At 58.5% G+C, this 19158-nt stretch overlaps 1 protein-coding gene across 2 annotated transcripts; it reads left to right on the plus strand.

The window, feature by feature from the left end:
- The first annotated feature begins 73 nt into the window (after positions 1–73).
- Positions 74–18513, plus strand: TLE2 (transducin-like enhancer of split 2). Of its 2 annotated transcripts, none has more exons than XM_010563116.1 (19): positions 74–174; positions 878–941; positions 2326–2370; positions 4371–4433; positions 4676–4750; positions 5206–5398; positions 7664–7680; positions 11096–11197; positions 11513–11557; positions 12859–12999; positions 14097–14238; positions 15486–15646; positions 16049–16125; positions 16480–16729; positions 16918–17165; positions 17285–17432; positions 17515–17665; positions 17796–17872; positions 17956–18513. In XM_010563116.1, exons 2-19 carry the CDS (start codon positions 921–923, stop codon positions 18061–18063), a joined length of 2064 nt encoding a protein of 687 aa, XP_010561418.1. In that variant the 5' UTR covers positions 74–174; positions 878–920; the 3' UTR covers positions 18064–18513. The 2 variants fall into 2 exon arrangements, with proteins under 2 accessions (XP_010561418.1, XP_010561419.1); XM_010563117.1 differs by having other exon boundaries at positions 5209–5398.
- The last annotated feature ends 645 nt before the right edge of the window (positions 18514–19158 follow it).

A 19158-nucleotide genomic window follows, 5' to 3' on the forward strand; every position in this document is an offset into this window, starting at 1 on the left:
GGGGGGCCCGCCGGGCCGGGCTGGGCGAGGGCAGCGCGGCGGAGCCACAGCCTCCAGCCGGTCCGTATCTCCCCAGACCCCCCTCCAGCCCGGGCAGCCCTTCAAGTTCTCGGTCCTGGAAATCTGCGACCGCATCAAGGAGGAATTCCAGTTCCTGCAGGCTCAGTACCACAGGTGAGGGGTGGGCGAAGCGGGGCTGCAGGGTCGGGAAAGGAGCTGCGGGCGGGGGACCCTCGTTTTAGGCGGGGGCAGGAGGTGGAGAGACGAGGTTTAGGGGGCAGGAGGTGGCTGGGGGTCAGGCAGGGCTGCGGGCAGAGGCGAGCGTCCAGAGAAGGGGCATAAGGGGACTGAGGGGAGTCCGGGCACGGGGGGAGGATGGGACGCAGACCAGGGGGTGAGTTGGGGCAGAAGGTGGAGAAAGGGGTCCTGGTGAAAGGAGCACTTGGGGAAGGATGGGAGAGGGGTCTAGGCTGAGGGGTAGTGTGAGGCTGTGAATTGGGGCACCAGGTCTTGAGTGGGGGTCCCAAGGGGAAGACTGCCCATGGTTTGTTTCATCCGGCTGAGCTGGGTGTAGGGTGACGTGGAGGGGATGGCAGCAGTGCTGTGGGAATAGAGAGCTGGGTGGGTGCAACAGACTGTGACTGTCCACTGGGGAGCGGGAGCTGTGTGGGCAGCATGGCCACAGGGGTTCAGGTCCCTGAGGGATGGCAACACCAGTTAGGGGGTCAGTGTGTGACACCCCTACAGCCCCATGAGACTGCAGGGGGAAGCGGGAGATGTGCCAAGCTTGCCGAGGTCCCAGGGTGGAAAGTGGGAACTGGAGGGATGGGGTGGGAGATGTGGGTCCATGAATGAAAACCGTGGATCCTCTTTGCAGCCTGAAGCTGGAATGTGAGAAGCTGGTGAGTGAGAAGACAGAGATGCAGAGACATTATGTCATGGTGAGCTACCCCTGCCCTGTCCCCCCTGCCTCCCCCAAAGCATCCCTGACTGCCACCCTCTGGTGAGGTCCCGGGCTCTGGGGCTCCACTCAGGCACTCACCCAAACAGGGCAGCGGCCTCCCTGAGTGACCCCCGCCGGGGGGATGCCTGGCCTGGGTCTGGCCTGGGTGGTGGGGCTGGGGGTGTGTGTGAGTTAGGAAGGAGTTAATTGTTATTCCTAGCAATGGCTGGCTCTTCTGCTGATGTCTGCTGCCACTCCATGCTGCTTGAGCCCAGGAATCATGCCATAGGTTTTGTCTCTTTTATTTTCTTTTTTTCCTTTTTCTGTTTGGCCTTCTAAGAGATCTCCCCCCTCCTCCCTGTCCTTCTCCCAAGGTAGGGGTGTCTTGGAAGTGATACCCCAAGGCTGGTGTTTTGGGTGGAAGGGGAAGCTGCCTTTAGAAGGAGCAGTGCAGGAGCCCTCCACAGTTGCCAGCATGGCGTTAATAGGCCCTGACACCAACCCACCCTGGGCACCAGCCAGAGGCAGGCCTGCTGCTGGCAGCCCTGGCAGGAGGGGTTGTAGCTGCTGGAAGGAAGGGAAGAGGGTGGGAGCTGCAGAACCGCATTCCCTCTCCTTCAGCATCTGACATTACCAGCCCCCCTAGGGAAAGGGGGAACCCAAATTATGCCATCCAAAAGGCAAACAGACCTAACCTTGGGCAACCTCCTTCCCCTGGGTGATGACAGCCCTGTCTGTGAGGCCAGAGGTGTACTAGGCTTTATCAGTGTCACAGGGCATGTTCCTGTCACCCACCAGCTGGGATCCCTTCCCACATCCTGGAGGCTCAGGGATTTCCAGAGGTGGGCTGCCACCTTTGAAATGGGCTTTGCTGGAGGAAGGCAGGTCCTCTGGTCCCCCCCTTCTCCCTGTCCTCAGGAGTGAGGGGACAGAGTCACTAGTAAAAGGTGTAATCTGATGTCACCTTTGCTTTTGTGCAGGCATGGCCACCCTTGTGACTAAGATGGGCAGCTGCATCAGAGAGTGGGTCTGGGTTAGGAGTGGGAAGGGACAGGCCAGGACAGGAGGGGATGTGGGGGGCAACGGGGCTGGCTTACGCTGGCTTAAACTAATGCAGAAATAGCAGTGTAATCATTACAGGTGTTAAACAGTCTACACTGTGGCTGCTCCCTACCTTGTCCCAGGCTCGTGGCACAGGTCTCAGCCCATGGTGTGCTGGCCAGCTGTTTCTCATGGGCTGGGGGGGAGCAGGGACCCTCAGCAGCAGTGGCAGAGTTCGGCTGGGGGGAGCAGGGGCGGGCTGACTGCCAAGCTGCTGGCTGGTAATGGGCCAGTTGCTCTGGGAAGCTCCTAACCAGGCTGTGTTGTGATTTTGCTCTCAGTACTATGAGATGTCGTACGGACTGAACATTGAAATGCACAAGCAGGTAAGTGAGGTGGGGTCCGGGCCAGCAGCAGGGGATGATGGGGAAGAGGCCGATGTCTCCCTCGTCCCCATGCAGCTGTAATGGCACGGGAGACATAGCATGGCTCTGTGCGAGGGACTGGCCTGCAAAGGGCTTTAGTGGTTGTCAGGATGTGCACTATTGAGTTCTGGTAGGTGCACTGAGACAGGGCCTCTCCCTGCCATCCCAAAGCACCTCTCAGAGCCTGGCCATGAGCCCTGTGCACGTACCTCCCCGCAGCAGTTCCCTGGGGCCCCAGACGCAGGAGGGAGCGTGGAGGAAGCAGCAGGAGCTGGAGCCCAGAGGCAAATGGATTGTCTTTCTTTTCTTTTTTTTTTAATCCCCTTTTCCTTTCCCGAAGCCAGAGGAGTGTTTTCACCCTTCCCTGGTTCCCCTTTTGTTCCAGCGTTAATTTGCTTTCCCTCTTCAGATTTATCAATCTAGTCATCACGGGCTCTCTGCCAGGGAAATTAGTTTGGACCAATGCCTGACAAAGTGGCAAGTCAACTGCCATATTCCTCCAGCTGGCTCAGCCCCTCCGAGTTTGCTCCTTTTGTTAGCAGGGAGAGTCGTAGAGCCCACGAGCACGTTCCTGCCATCCCCACATGCTCCAAGCTCTGGTGGGACTGGGACCCAGGGGTGGGACTGGGACCCAAGGGTAGCCCGAACCACACGGGGCCAGGGACTCTGCCTGTGAGGTGACAGAGGCAATGGCCAAGTCGTTGAGGAGAGGCAGCCCTGGCCCAGCCAGGTCCGGCTCCTGGCTCTGTGTGGGCAGGAGAGGTCCGGAGGAGGGGTGGGTCTCTGGCTGCCGGGGTCCTGCGTGGACACCAGGGCAGTGGCTGATGCAGCAGCCGGGACCTGCGGGTGGGCGCAGGTGTGCTCCTGGGGCGCAGGCAGCCTTTGAGCACAGCAGGTAAATGTTCCCTTTGTTCTTTGCCGGCTTTGTGCGTGGTTTGACCTCTCTGCAATGCTGTCAGGGATTGTCGGAAACCTGAGATGAGAAAACACTTCAGAGCAGCCAATCCCTCCACTAGCGCCAGGGTGGATTTGCAGCGGGTACGGGGGATCGAGTTTTTCCCAGGAGGCACAGATTTCTTTTGGAGAGGCTAGGCTGGAAGCCACAGTCCCTTCCCTTGGGAAATGCTGCTTACCCAGTGGGGATGCAGCCGGACTATGGGTCTGTCTCTAATCACAGAGTGAGGAGAGGACATGCCAGGTCCTCTGCATTTCCTCGTTGCTGCTTGCTGGGCAGGGGACAGGTACAGGGGTGCTCTGTGCCTCTGCTCCCGCTCTGGAAGGAGCAGAGAGAGCTGCCGGCTGGTCTGGGGCTTTGGCAGGGGTGGGAGCAGGTGTCCCTGCTCCTACCAGGGCAGGGAGAGCAGAGCAGGTACCACTGTCAGTCCCTTGCAGGGTTTCTCTGGCACGATGCAGAGAGGACTGAATTCGTTTGTCTGAATTTTGTGTCCCCCTTCCCTTCCCCTTGGCTTTGAGTCCAGTGTTCAGGGAGAGAGCAAGCAGCATGCCGATGGCCCGCTGCCAGCGCTTGCGGCTCAGCTCTCCTCCTTCCCTGCCAGCCTGCCCGCTGGCTGTGAGAGCGGCAGCCCACAAAGCCAAGATGGGTTTGGGCTGAGCAAAGCCAGCTGGGCTGTGAAAGGGCTGACAGCTCAGAGCTTGGCTTGGCCTGGATCCATAGAGGGATTTAGGAATCGGGTTCCCTCCCATGTGCCTGGGGGGACCTGACAGCCTGGGAGGGTCCCACAGCCCTGGGCAGAGTTGTCCCTTGGCAGCAGCTTGGGAAATCCCAGCAGGGACGCAGAGGCAGCAGGAGGATTTACGCTGAGCGGGTGTGGGTGGGGAGAGTTTAACTCCTCCGCAGAGGCTGCTTGTGTCTGCAGGATGCTTGGCTGCCCTCCTCTCCGCTGGAGGGGACAGGATGAGGCTCAGAGCCTCTCTGTGGTGATACCTGCTTCCTCTTTCAGGCAGAGATTGTCAAGAGACTGAGTGCCATCTGCGCCCAGATTATACCCTTTCTGACGCAAGAGGTAAGGGGAGAGGCAGGGCATGTGCACCGGACTGCTCAGGCTTCTCTTGAGGACCTCAAGAAGGAGCGAACCTGAGTCCAGCCTAAACAGTGGGAGGTTCGGGGTGGGGGAAAGACCTCTGTACCTGGGCTGGAGGGATGGGAGAGAGGGCTGCGCAGCCCCAGGCGGCTGGGGCAACACTGAGCTGCGTGGTGCCTCTGGCCAGGAGCATGGTGTGACATCCCCATGCCCTTCCTTCCCAGCACCAGCAGCAGGTCCTGCAGGCTGTGGAGCGGGCCAAGCAGGTGACCATGGGGGAGCTGAACAGCATCGTTGGGGTGAGTCCTGCTGCCTAGCCGTGGGCGAAGGCTCTTTTCTGCTCAGGGGTTCAGACCACTCAGTGCAGTGATGGGGGAAGGCAGGGTCTTTACTACTTCAGTAAGCCCAGGGCTGGTCCCCTAGGGTGAGAGGGTTTGCCACTGTGTCCCAAAGGCGGTGGATGGCCTCTGGGATCCTCCCTGGCCCCTGCTGCCCTGAGCAGAGGCTTGGGCTCATCTGCCATGTGTTGGGATCACATCCATGGCGGGGAGGGAATCGAGGTGCCCTGGGTGGAAGGGGCAGGCGATGTGACCCAGACTGTGCAGCCTCGACAGCTCTGCTCCCCTCCTTGTCCTCGCATGCGTCTCATCCCATTACGCTTGGCATCGCAGTTCATGCGGGAAGCTGAGGGGTGCTGGGCATGGCTGCGGCTGTCTCCTCCTGAACTGAGGACCATTTGCTCTTTCTCTTTCAGCAGCAGCAGCTTCAGCATCTCTCCCACCACGCATCCCCCATCCCGCTGACACCCCACCCCTCCAGCATGCAGCCTTCTAGCCTGAGCGGGGTCAGCGGCACCTCGGGGCTCCTGGCCCTCTCGGGGGCATTGATGGCACAGTCTCACCTGGCTGCCAAGGAGGACAGAGTGGCCCAGGATGGGGAGAACAGAGGTAAGGGGAAAAAGCACAGCTGGATTAACCCTTTGAAGGCTGGCTGAGTCACTGCTGAGCAGATGTGCCAGAGGTGCACGGGCAGCGCTGGGGAGGGATCCTGCTGCCTGCTCTGCCTGTTTCCTGGGGCTCCTCAACGCCTGGCAGCTGCTCCCTGGGGCCAGGGGGAGCGGCAAGCACTGCGAATGACAGATCCAGCTAATTAAATATCTGCAGCCCCGGGAGGCTGGCTGTATTTCTGACCCAGGGAACAGCTGCCATGCAGTGAAGCGGGGGGGGAGCTGTGTGTGCACCCCAGACTCTGGGCAGCAGGGGTCTGAGCACGTATGTGTGTGCGTGCATGGGTCTTCCTGCTCTGCTGGGTATTTCCAGTGTGTGAGGGTCCCACCTCCACCAGGCAGCTGGGAGGGTGTGAGATCCCCGCCACAGAGAAACCCTCTCTGTTTACACCAAGGTTTACACCAGGTAAAGATCTGATGCCCTAAGCTGAGACTTTAAGGGAAAACACTGTTGCAAGCCCCTGGTAGAAATTGAGAGCCATGGGTCTGTGGCAAGGAATTTAGAAAGCGGAGCCTTATTGCCTGTGTGGTGCCTTGTAAATAGCCATAATTCCTCATCCTTATGGGTGCCTCCTCCTATCAGGATCACAAAGTGCTTTACAAACATCATCAATATTTAATCATTGTTAAATCAGTGCTCTGAATGCTACTGGCAGGCCTGGGCCAAATTAATAACACCACCCAGCTTTGCTGGTGGCTCGTTGCTACTGAAGCACTGCATGAAGGAAGAGCCACTCTGAGCTCAAGTCACCTTCTGCAGAGCGCAGGCACTGGGTGTTTTTGCTGACAGCAAGACTGAGGCATGGACAGAGGGCTCCGGGCAGCAGGGCAGCTCTAAGGACTAGAAACAGGCAGTAAAATTCAGCAGCCGTAGTGATGCTCCTCTGCAGACTCCTCTGGGGAAGGTGCTGGCTGCTGCTCCCCATGTCCCCAGTTTGGGGCCTGGAAATGCTGCTGGGACAGGACCCAATGGTAACAGCGAAACTGGGCACTGGAGGGGTTTGTTGCATTTTCCTAATGTCCAGTTTTGCTTGTAACATTTCAAGGTGGTGAAAACAGCAGCAGGAAATTGTCCGTGTCTGCTTTGTGTGCCTGTACGCAGGTGTCTGTGGTTTTAGTTCTGTCAGTGTTTCTTTAAGGATGGCCTTCTACCGAAGGAGAAAAACAAACTCCAGAAAGAGGATAAAAGGAGGCTGTGCTGTGCCTGCCTTAACCCTTAGAGACTCGGGCAGCCTGTGCTTCCAGCAGCAGCTCCTGCCGTGCACAGCTGAGCTGCTCCTTGGCAGGGGCATCCAGCCGTGGCAGAGGGCACAGAGACACCCAGAATAATTCCTTTAACAAGAAAAAAAAAAAATTCTGCATGTTGCTTGGCTTAATCCCTGGTGCTCTGCCATGGTTAGCTGGAGCTGGTGTGGATCAAGCTGAGCCAGGGCTGAAGTGCTGATGGCAGGCACCCAGTCCCTCTCCCTCCCCTTTCCCCGGCTTGGTGCTGACCATAGCCTTGGAGTAGCCACCCACACGAGAGTCCCTCACCTCCTGAAACCTGCCTGCCTCCTTTTGCCAGCAGAGACCGGGACAAATTTGTTCCTTCCACATGCTGATGCGATCATTAGGACTGAAAATCAACCAGGAGGGGTTTCTAGACCCCAGCCCAAAGCCCCATGCTTCGGTTTATAGCAAATGCCTGGGACTTCTTCCTTCAGGTTGGGGAGGTGGACCTGTTTTGTTGTGCAGGTAAAAAAGCCTCGGAGGGTTTCCAAAGCAGGGCTTTTTAGCATGGCTTCCTAAGGAAATAGGATGGGTGTGATTCAGGAGGTCTCAGCTGGCCGGCTGGCTTGTCCCCTCCTGGCAGCTGTGGACCCATTGCCACGTCCAAGGAAGAGATTCCAAAGCTGGATTGAGTTTCTTAAAAGTAGGTGGGTGGATTAGCGATTCCCCCTGCTTCCCTGAGGAATACTGTTGGGCTCACCTCCTATTAGACATCAGAGAATCCACGCTGCAGATGGGCAAAGTGGGAAATCGGGTGTGATTTTTCTCAGCTTGTGTCCTGCTGTCTCCTCCCGTGTTGCCCTGCAGTGTCCCCCTCTCCTCCCTACCTGGGTACTTGGGACACAGCCTTCGCATTAACAGCCTCTTCCTCTCCTCCCCTCTGCCTCGCTGACACGGACCTGCCCGGACACTCTCCCTGCTGCTGCCTGGGCTCCAGAGCGCACCCCGAGCCGGGTAAGTCACACCGGCATGCCTGGTTCTGGCCGGGCCGGTGGCCTCAGCTAGCCTGGATGCGGGAGCGAGTGGACAGGCTTTCCATCCACAGGGCCCTGCCTGGCAGCCTGCCAGCCGCCGGAGTCACTTTGAGCATCTCCAGGCAGGAGGCAGAGCTGGCTGCCAGCTCCTGGGAAGGGCTGCGGGTGCTGGAGGAGCCCGGCTGCAGGGAGGGCACCCGGGGGCAGGGGTGGTCGTGGCTTTGGGGCAGCTCCTGGCTGAGGCTGGCAGTGCGGGCAGGCGCAGGGGCCGTGTCTTCTGCAGGCGCTGTAGCTGGCTCCCTTGGCAAGAGATCGCAGTAGGATTTCCAGGAATGTTTTGTTTCCTGACCTTTTCAAAGCAAACAGCCCAGAGGTAGCTGAGCTGTCCTCTGTCTGATGGCAGCCTATGATGCTGTGCTCCAGCACAAGGAGAGGCAGTGGCAGGTACTGGGGTTTTGTTCACACATGGGGCCAGGTTGGTGTCACAGGGCTCCTTGGGCAGGCGAGGCAGCTCTGCAGGCAGGGCAGATCCAAGTTGTTCCCTTGTACGCCACAGCCCAGGCATCCTGCTGTCCTTTTCCTGTGGACTCCAGGTCTCCCATTAATTTCTCCTGATGTGTGGGCTCCTTTCCTCCCCTTCCCTCCCCAGCTTGGTGGATAAGAGTAGGGGACATCTCCCCCTGCCACCGTGAGTCACCTTTCAAGGCTGTCTGTGTTTGCACACAAGGTGACTAGGGTGACAGGCTCCCAGGACTGGCCTTCCCCTGGGTACTGAGTTTGCAAGGGCTTAGCATGGCAAAAAGGTAAGGGCAAGCTGGGGGTAGGTGGGGAGAGGGACTTGGGGCAGCTCTGCCCTCTCTCGCAAGCAATGCAGGGGTCCTCACGAGGCTGGGCCAAGTCTCTGAATTTGAGGAATTTTGGGGTCATCCCTATTTCTCAGTGGAGCTGATTTCCCCAAGGGCTAGAAAGAGCCTCCTTCCAGGCCGCCTAATGAGGGGGGTCCTGACCTATGTCCAGCTGTGCATTTTCACCCTTGTTTATCCAGGGCAAAGTGTCCAGCCCTTCTGCTGTTACCCTGAGCAGAGCCCAGCTCTTCTGCCCTGGCTCCTGAGGCAGCCCAGTTCCTCTGGTGAGCACCACTGCATGTGCAAACCCAGCTTGAGCCCCAGGGGTGTGAATGCACAGGCTCCAGCCCTGCTGCTGCACCTGAGCTGGCATCCGCTCCACTGGCACATGCACGGTGGAGGCAGTGCTGAAATGCAGCCGTGTCTAGGGTGCAACAGAGCCATGCTTGAACTCCACTGTGCTGCAGGCTGGAGAGTAAATCCAGCTGCAGTGTGGAGGGTAGGAGCAACCAAGTGGTGAATGTGTGTGTGGGGATGGAGGGTTGTTCAGGAGAACATCTGAGTGGAGAATGTAAGACAAAGGGGCTCTGCTTATCATAGCCTCTCTTCCCTTTGCTGGCTTGGATGGGCTGTGTTTGCATTGGGATTTTGTAGCTGAAGGTTCTGGGCCACCTCAATTCAGAATCTTTGCTGATGCAAGAATCTAAAGGTCGAGGGCTGCTCCCGAAATAACCAACTCTCTCCTTTTCAAGGAGTTTCCAGTTTAGAAAACACCCTGAACAGGTCTCCTTACCTAAGCCCAGTGCTGCCAGCCCCTCTGCAACTCTTGGCTACACCCTCCCTTGAAAAATACCCCCCAGCCTGTCGTGAGTCCCTGTGACTCCCGTCCCAGGCTCCATAGCTGCAGTAAGCCAGAGCTCCAGCTCCTGGTACAGGCAGGAGAGGGAAGCGTTAAGCCCCTCCATTGGGGAGCAATTGGCATTGATCTTCATAGGCTTGCAGTCAGGTGGGAGAGGAGGAGGGAGAGATGGTTGCTGTGCTGTACAGGATGAATTACCCGGTGATCCCATATATACCCCGGTACCTCCTACAGAGATCACTCAGGGGACAGGGAGCATTCTTTCTGCTCCAGTCAAGGTTCTTAATCCTACTGTGCTGCAAAAAATTGACTGTGTGGGAGCCCTGGGATGAGGCATTTTCTCCTCGACCCCTGGCATGAACAGCTCTGCAGAGCAGGCCTGGGAAGGTCGGGGAGCTGTGCCCCAGAAACTGCCCCAGCCCAAGCACTGTGGCTGCTCTGAGAGGAAGGGCAGCCTCTCTGGTAACTGGTGTCAGCCTGGTGTTCCTCTGGTTTGCATGAGAGCCAGGGGGCTGCGGGTGGGCAGGCACTGCTTGATTGCATTATCATCCTCCAAGCAGAGAGCTTGGGGGGCAGGAGGGGATTTGAGACACCCCCGCGGCTGCTGGCAGCATCTCAGGGAAGCGGCGTTCATCCCGCTCCGACCCATCCTGCTTCCCAGCCTGCTGGCTCCTGCAGCAGCAGGGTTAAGGTGAAGTAAACACATCTCCAGTGGGGATTTTCCACTCCGCCATGCCTTGTTATCTCCCGAAGGAGCGGATCTGCTCTCCAGCCACGCTGGGGATGCTGCCTCGCTCGGCTCCTGGCTTCACACAGCCCTGCATGCCATGGCTGGGCCAGGGCATGGCTGCAACCCCTCGTCCTCCCCTGTCCCTGTCACAGCAGGGCTCATCTGCCGGCTGGGGCTGTTGCCCCCCTGCCCCATTGCCCACTCCTCCGCTCTGGCAAGGAAGGGGAGCCTGTGGCTTTGGGGTTTTGGGCAGGGCTTTGTTCTCTCCCTCTTCCTCCTGTGGGCTGAGGGACCGGCCGTGCTGTCCCTGGAGAGGGCCAGGGGCATGGGGCCTGGCCAGGTTTCAGGGGTGAGGGCAGCTCACTTTGGAGTCATTCTGCGGCCAAGCTGGGAAAGGGAGGTGAGGGTGTGTTGGGGCTCCGTGTGGGTGAGTCTCCGAGCACCCTAAAAATGGATCTGCCTTCTGCCCATGCCAGGAGACTGTGGGCAGCCAACCCCCAGGGATGATCCCCATCCTGCTTCCCTTCTCTCTCCCTCATCAGAGCTGAATGGATGAATTTGGGCTAGAACTCAAGGGTCTGGAAGCATCTTCCCCGGCCTTGCTTAAGCACCAGACTAAACCCCATCTCTACCCCCAAGTACATTTGGATCTTAGAGGACTCTTGGCCAAGGGTGCATGGGATGCTAGTAAGGGAATGCCACAGGTATCTGTGCAGAGGGGGAGAGTAGTGCCTCCCCCTTTAGCCCTGACACCTGCTTGGTGGGGGAAGGGGACCCCTTCCCCCCAAAACCGGCTCTGGCACAGGCTGCACAGATAGCTGGCTGGATGCTGGACGCTGGCTGGGTGCAGCCAGCAGCACTGGGAGGTCTCTTGCAGAGAGGAAATGCATCTGGCAGGGCTTTGCAGGCTGTCTGCTCTCCCGCCGGCTCACATGCCTTCCTCTCCCCCTCTCTGGCTCAGAGCATTTCTGCTTCCCCTCCTGAAAGCCTGCAGGATGAGGAGCGGATGGGAGGCACGGGGCTGAAGCGGAAGCTGGAGGAGAAGGACCTACCTGGGCATTACGTGAGTGCACCAAAAAGCGTGGCCGTGGGAGACGGGCCTGGACCCTAGAGGTAGCTGGGGAGCTCTGTGCCTGCCCCCGGTGCGGATGGCTGTAATCCCGCGAAAAGAAATGAGCAAAATGAAGAGCCCTGGGGAGGGCCCTCAGCCAGAGGGTTGAGTCGCTGCCTGCAGGGTGTGGTGTTGGTCCACAAGAAGTGATGTGTGGGAGAAAATGGGGTCTCTCGGCTGGCTGGGGTCCTGTGGGGCAGAGGTCAGAGCTTGGTCCAGCCTCTCCCGCTCCTGACTGGGCCTTTCTGGGTTTCTCCCCCCTTGCAGGATAGCGATGGGGACAAGAGTGACTACAACCTTGTGGTGGATGAGGTAAGCCCACACCACCCTTAAGGGCATGCTGAAGCCTCGCGGGGTATCCAGTTCAAGCAGCTTTAGGACTCTGGTTCCCGAGCGCAGGGGTTCGTTAGGCTCCAGGTCATTGCTGCTGGGCAGGAGTGGCCAGCCAGGACATGTGCCAGCCCTGCTCTGGTGTGTTCATGCCAGCCAAGGCTGATTCCAATTCGCAGTGCTCCAGGTGGAAGGTTGCACCAGCCAGGGCTCAGCTTTGCCAGCCATAGACTTGTCTCTGCTTCACAATCCTGTTTCAGCCCCTCTCCTGTAGCATCCCATATGGGGAGGCTGATAAGCTGCGATGAGAGCCCCGGGGAGCTGGGCTTGCTGCTGGCAGCTCATGCACGTGGAGGTGGCAGGAGCAGGCAGGCATGCTGTGCTGCCTTTGGCAGGAGACCTTGCAGCACACCCCCAACCGGCCTGGCCCTGCCAGCCCCTGTCCGAGCAGTCTCATACGGTTCCTGGCCTTAGAGCAGCCTTGACTTTACTGAGCCCGTGTCCACGTCTCGGTGCAGGGGGTACGCTGAATTTCAGTCTCTTGCAGCCAAACTGTCAGGCGCTTCTGGTACAACCTTCCCTGACCACCAAGGCAGATACAACAGTACTTTATGCCAGCCCCAGCTATTCTTGGCAGAGATGATGTTTTCGGGGACATCCCTTTTCCTCCCCTGGAAGACTGGGGGGAAGGGACAACATGTGATTTTTTTTTTTTTTTTTTTTTTAATTTTTTTTTTTTCCTCCTCCCACTTCCCAAGAAAATACAAGCCCTGAAAGGAACATGAGCAGGAATTTCTGCAGGAAAGGACACTTATAAAAACTGCTTATCAGTGTAATTATGGTGATAAAAATCACAGCCCTAATTGAATGGTTGTAGGAGTGCAAGAGCTGATGGGTGGCCTTGCCTCTGAAATGCTGTCGAGAGGCTGCCAAGAGGCCTTTTCTCAATTCCTTGGGTGTGCTGGTCACCATCTCTCCTTGTGAAGGCATCCGTGGCCACCAGTGTCTTCTGAATCTGCTGTCACCTCTAATTTTGTTCAGAGAGGAAAAAATCAAGGAGGTTTCTCATCCAGGGGACTGGAGCAGAGCTGAGGCCTCTAAGAGGATGCTCCTTGTTAATGCCGCTCAGGCAGACATAGGACAGCGAGCGGCTGGATGAGCAGCTCATCTGGCAGGCGGGGTGGAGCAGATGGGGGCTTGATGGTCCCTACTGGGCTCTGGGCCTGCCATCCTGTGCAGAGGGACTGGGGTTCCCGCTCCCCAGAGGCCTCTTCTTCCCCCAGGACCCCCCCTCGGAGCCTGGCAGCCCCGGCCGTGCACCCAGCAGCCGGCTCCCGCCAGCCCACCAGGAGATGCCCGAGAGCCCTGCCTCCATTGCCTCCAGCCGGAGCGCGACACCCCTCAAGCCGAAGGACCAGAGTCTGGTAGGGAGCAGTGTGGGCAGCCCAGGCTGTGGGTGGGCAGCAGGGCCAGGGATGTGGCCCCAAATTTCTCTGTAGCTCATCTACCACAGCCTGAAGGTGGGTGAGGAGATGCTGGTGCTGAGTGCTTGGTACCCACCACCAGACTCCCAGCACTGGGAGCAGAGGTCCGTGCCCTTGGAGGGAGGCTCATCATCTGCTAGGCAGAGGCCTGGCTCTGCAGGTATTTTCCATCTGGCTGCCTGCAGGATTCCCCAGAGCTGCTCTCAGCAATCGATTTTTTTTTTTTTTTTTTCCCCCCTTCCTCCTTGCCAAGCACCAGCCCAATGCTCAGATTGAAACATCAGCATGTGGGAAGGGGGAGGGATGTTTCTGCCGCTCCTTGGCTCTCCCAGCCACCACAGGGATGGAAGCGGTGTATCCCCACCATCCCAGGAGCTGGCTGGGGGCCGCGGGGAGCAGCAAGCGGCAGCTCCCCGGCACAATCGGATTAGAGCAGACAAAGCGCCCTGAGCAATCTGCCAGCGCAGCACGTAGCTTTTCTCTGTTATTAATTTTTTTTTTCTTTGCTGGTGTCGGCAAAATCTCCAGGCAGAAAAAGAGGAAGAAATAGGAGAGGCAAGAAAAAAGAAAGGAATAAAATAGCTATGGGGATCGGAGAGGCTGTTTTGTCCCAGGCATCCTCCTGGCCCTGCTCCCCGCAGGCTGGGGATGGGGATGCCCCAGCACAGGAGGGATTTCACACGAGGGAGAAGCAAATGTCTGCATAACAGCCCCACGGGGCATCATGCTGGCAGCAGGGTGCTGGATTGTGGCAATTTGGGGTGACCCAGGGTTTGCATTGGGCATTTGTACCCGAGTGGGGGGAGTGGAGACATGGAGATCCTTCCAAGCCATGGCAAGGGCACAAGGGGCAAAGGAGGAAAGGAGAGGGGATCAGACCCAGGATGGCCAAGTCCCCATCCAGCTCTGGCCGGCAGTGGTGCCTCTTGGTGCCCCCTCCCAGGTGGTTCGAAGCTGTTGGCAGGCGCGTGGTGCTGGGGATCGCTCTCCCGAGCAGCGGTCCTGCCACTGAGGCTGCTCTTTCCTCTGCCCCATAGACCGACCCTCCAGCCAGCGCTCCCACCTCCAAGCCCGTCACTTCCTCGCCGCCCCGCGACTCCCTCACACCCGGCCCTGGGCCCAGCTCGGCCGCCTTGCTCCGGCAGCCCCCTGCCAAGGCACCTGCCACCGACACCATCAGTGAGTGTCCGGGGATAGTGGGGAGGTGTCGTGCTCTGCTGCGGGTGGGGCTGGGGTGAGGGGAGGCAAGATGCTCTGTCCCATCAGCAGAGCTGGGGGGGCTGTTTCGCTTCACATAATCGGGTGGATCGACCATGGCCACTGTGTGCACCTATGTGCAATTACCACATATCTGACTGCCAGTGCTTTCCTGGTGGGCTCAGACCTGCTGGAGTTGGTGTGTCAATGTGCAGAGTTCTTTGCTACAGCTGTTGGTGGGGGGGGTGCAGGTGTTTTGTCTGGAGAGGGTCATTTTTCTCTGACAAGTTGTCATTTTGGTGTCGCTGTGTGAAGCGGCATGCTTCAGGCCTTGGCTGCAGGGGTAGGAGGGGTGTCCCAAGTGCCACCACCGGCACACAGGGTTGCAGGAGGCCAGGACACAGCCAGCCTCCTTGTGCAGGTGAGGATCTTTGTAGGGATGAGGGTCTGTGTGCGCTGGGTGCTGGAGCAACCCTGGATGGGAACCAGCTGACTCAGGAGCCCCTGTCAATGGCTGCCACCTTCTGAAAGCACAAGGGAGAGGGATGAGGGCTCAGTAGTGGCCTCTGTGGTGGCTGATGGTGAATTAGTCATACCCCCTTTTCCTGCCTCAGTTTCCTTGAAGACATTTAGGGAATCCTTGGGAAGAGGTCTCTGGAACAGCTTGGCTACTGTCTAGCCAAAGGGACCAGAAGGTGATGGGAGGAGGACAGCTAGCCCAAGGGAGAAATAAAGCCAAGACAGGAGATATTAAGCCCTTGTCTGGGCTAGAAAACTACAGCGGTTTAGCAAAAATTGAATTGGAATCGATTTCAATAAACCATCAAAGCCCTGCAGGTAGAGCCACTTAGCCATCAACTGCAGGTAGCTTGGCCTGGCCAAGACTGAACTGGCACTGGCAGCAGAGATGAGGGTTGCTGTGGATTAGTGGCTGGTCCGTGGTGTGTCCTTTGGAGGGATGGAGCCATTTGATCTTCCGTGCTGCATCTGCATGGAGGTCCGTGACTGATGGGACTCAGGGTCCACCCCTCTCCTTGGGTCTTTGGCTCCCAATCCATAACCTGCCTGCCCTCCTCCTGATCCGCTGGTTCATGCCAAGCTTGGCTTGCCCCAGTGCAGAGGTGTCGCTGCCTCTTGCTGCCTGGTTTCTGCCAGATGCCCTTTTCCCTCGCGTGATGCTCGCTCATACCCGTTGGCCAGGGCCCATGAGCAGGTCTCTCCTCATGCAGCTCTCCGCAGCCCACTGAGCATGTCCAGCCCCTACACATCCTCCTTCGGGATGGTGCCTCATGCCACCCTCAATGGGGAGCTCCCAGCCTCCAGCATGTACATGGGCATCCACCTCTTGCCGCAGGTCAGCAGCGCCATGATGTACGGCCAGTCCGCAATGGTAAGTTGCTGAGGGAGAGATCAAGTCTGCTGGCACGTGTTGGCTCTGCTGCCTGTCCCCTGCTGTCCTGGGCATGCACTGTCACTGACGTGCAGTATCTGCACTGCTGCAATGAGCTCAAGCTGGGGAGGGGAGCAGCCTTAGGAAGGTCTCCCTTCTGGAGGTGTCTGGGGCCAGTGAAGGCTGCAGAGCTCTCAGAGAAGCCCCCACTGGTCCCACTGCTATGTAGCTGTGTCTTTGGGAGTCCATTTTGGCCTTTGTCACGTGTGTGTTGCGGAAGGGGCAAGCAGGGACATTGCACAGAGCCAGGCTGGCCCAGTCGTGGGGCATGCAGGGAAAGGCATGAGCGCAAGCCTTTGTGTCGCTGGCATTTGCTTGTCATGTGCTCTTTGCTTTGTACAGGTGGCTTTTGAGTCGCACCCTCACCTGAGGGCTTCCACCATCTCATCTTCACTCCCCACCATCCCTGGAGGGAAACCGTAAGTGTGGCCACACACGCAGGAGCTGCAGGGAGGGTGGGCACCAAGGGGCTGAGCTGTGCAGCATGGGGTGGGTATGAGGGGGGAGTCTCCTTCTCCAGGGCTCATTTCTACACCCAGCAAGCGTAGGGCAGGGCAGGGCCTGGCTAGAGTTTCTCTCCACTTCTGAGTCCAATGCTGTCCTTTGGTTCCAGGCAGCTGGTGGTAACAAGGAGCTGGTTAATTATATCCCTCATTAGCCAGAGTGCATCAGACACCTTCCACCTGGCTCAAGCATGGCTAATGGGAGAGGTCAGCTCCTGCACTCAGGAGTCACTCAGGGATTGTTCAGCCCTCTCTTCTGCTCTCTTCCAGTGCCTATTCCTTCCACGTCAGCGCCGACGGGCAGATGCAGCCGGTGCCTTTCCCACCCGACGCCCTCATCGGCTCCGGCATCCCCCGCCACGCTCGGCAGCTTCACACCCTGACCCACGGCGAGGTGGTCTGCGCCGTCACCATCAGCAATTCCACACAGCATGTCTACACTGGGGGCAAGGGCTGTGTGAAGGTGTGGGATGTGGGGCAGCCAGGCACCAAGACGGCTGTGGCTCAGCTGGACTGTTTGGTAAAGAGGAGGAACAGAAAGGCATTTGTGGGAGGTTGGGAAGGGGAATGTGCCCCTGTTACAATGGAGGGGAACAGAGGGTCCTTTCATGTCTGTGATGAGAAAAGGAGATCTATCTCCCACACATCCCTGCCATGCACTGATCAGCTCCTTCTTCATTCACCCCATTCCCTGTAATCCCAATTCAGAACCGCGACAACTACATCCGCTCCTGCAAGCTGCTGCCTGACGGCCGGAGCCTTATCGTGGGGGGGGAGGCCAGCACCCTCTCCATCTGGGACCTGGCAGCCCCAACGCCCCGCATCAAGGCCGAGCTCACCTCCTCTGCCCCCGCCTGCTATGCCCTGGCCATCAGCCCCGACGCCAAAGTCTGCTTCTCCTGCTGCAGCGACGGCAACATTGTGGTGTGGGACCTGCAGAACCAGACCATGGTGAGGTGAGCCTGGGGCAGGTGGCTGGTGGCACAGGGCAGGAACAGGGCAGGGGTGCTGGCTTTTAGGAAGCTGGCAGCCCTGACAGCCATGCTCTCGCCCTCTCTGTCCCCCTCTTTCCCAGGCAGTTTCAAGGCCACACAGATGGTGCCAGCTGCATTGATATCTCTAACTATGGCACCAAGCTGTGGACAGGGGGGCTGGACAACACAGTACGGTGCTGGGACCTGCGGGAAGGGCGTCAGCTGCAGCAGCATGACTTCAGCTCCCAGGTAGGGACTGGGGCCGACCGGGAGCACCATGGGGCTGGCTGGGACCTGCTGGGCCACTGCCTGACCCTGTCTCTCTCCCTAGATCTTCTCCCTGGGTTACTGCCCAACGGGAGAGTGGCTGGCAGTGGGCATGGAGAGCAGCAACGTGGAGATCCTGCACGTCACCAAACCTGAGAAGTACCAGCTGCACCTCCATGAGAGCTGCGTCCTCTCCCTCAAATTTGCCTCCTGTGGTAGGCGAGCTCTATAGTTTCTGCCTGGGCTGTGCACAGCCCCAGATGGGTCCTTTTGGTTCCCCCCCCCCCATGCTTGGCTCCCCTGAACAGAGTCACAAATGCTGACCCACTTTGTGTCCTGCCCCAGGAAAGTGGTTCGTGAGCACGGGGAAGGACAACCTGCTGAATGCCTGGCGGACACCGTATGGAGCCAGCATCTTCCAGGTGCGGGGGAGACATTTGGTGGGGGGATGATGGCGGCTTTAGCCAGCAGCGCAGCACTCACCGCCTGCCTCTCTCCTATTCAGTCTAAAGAGTCCTCATCTGTGCTGAGCTGTGACATCTCCATCAATGACAAATTCATCGTTACGGGCTCTGGTGACAAGAAGGCCACCGTGTACGAGGTGGTGTACTGAGGCCCCATCAGTCACCATCCCTCGTCCATCAGGGAAGGGGTCAGGTATTGCTAAAAGCCACTGGGGCTAGTGGAGGCCTCCCATGCTGGGCCAGCCCTCCTGCAGCCCTGCTTTGCCTCCTCCTCCTCTCCTTTCAGCCACCCTCCCAGTTCCTGCCCAATGTGTTACAGAGGTGAAGGGGAGAGCTGGAGGTGAGCACTTGTCATGGCCAGGCATCCCCTGAGGCTGGGCAGCGCAGGGGCTGGTCTGAGCATCCTACTGTCCGTCAGGATGGCAAGATGAGGCCAAGAGTGATGGAGATAGTGTTGCTCCTGAAGTATTGCTACTGATTTAATAGCACCCATTTTCTGCTGTGAAACAGCTGTAAATTATCAGTAAAGAAATGTATTTAACTGTGTTTTCAATCCCTTACTAATAAAAAAGAACAAAAGAGTGGCTGATCTCACTGCAGGATTGATGGAAACCTCTCCCAGCAGCTGACTGCCAGCCCCAGATCCTCTTAAATAGCATCTGCAGCTGTGCCCAAGAGCCAGGGGCTCAGCCCCCTCCCATGGTGGCAGTTGGGGTGCAAGGCCCTGCTGTGGGGCTGGGGGGGCAGAAGCAGGAGCTGCTCCCATCCTGCACCCCCTCAGGGGTATAGAGCGAGGGTCACCTCAGCTGCAGCTTCCCCAGCCGCATGGCCCCACTGGGCTCACTCTCTGGCAATGGCAAGGGCTGGGCTGTGAAGTGTAGCTGGGGGGTCCAGGATAGGCCCCTGCCCTCCCTTGGCCAGCAGCACCAGAGCAGCCTTTCCTACCATGGCAGAGCTGCTCCTGCCCGCCTGCCACAGCAGCCCTGGCTCAGGGCTGGATGCAGTGAGCTGCGTCTCGAGGCTGGGGTCGGGGCAGGAGTGCATCGCAGCAGCCACACGGCAGCCGGCAGCGCCCTGCTTCCCTGCCAGCTCTCACCGTGGCCGCTGCTGGCGGGCTGTGCTCCAAGGCTCTCGGCAACAGCCCTGCTTCCCCCACGGCAGCTCTGGCAGGAAGCCAGACCGATAAGCCAGTGCCGACTGCTCACATCTCATTTCCTTCAAAAACCGCTTCCTCCAGCACCGGC

This window comes from Haliaeetus leucocephalus, unplaced genomic scaffold, assembly GCF_000737465.1.
Source record: "Haliaeetus leucocephalus isolate CR32 unplaced genomic scaffold, Haliaeetus_leucocephalus-4.0 Scaffold164, whole genome shotgun sequence".
Lineage (NCBI taxonomy): Eukaryota > Metazoa > Chordata > Aves > Accipitriformes > Accipitridae > Haliaeetus > Haliaeetus leucocephalus.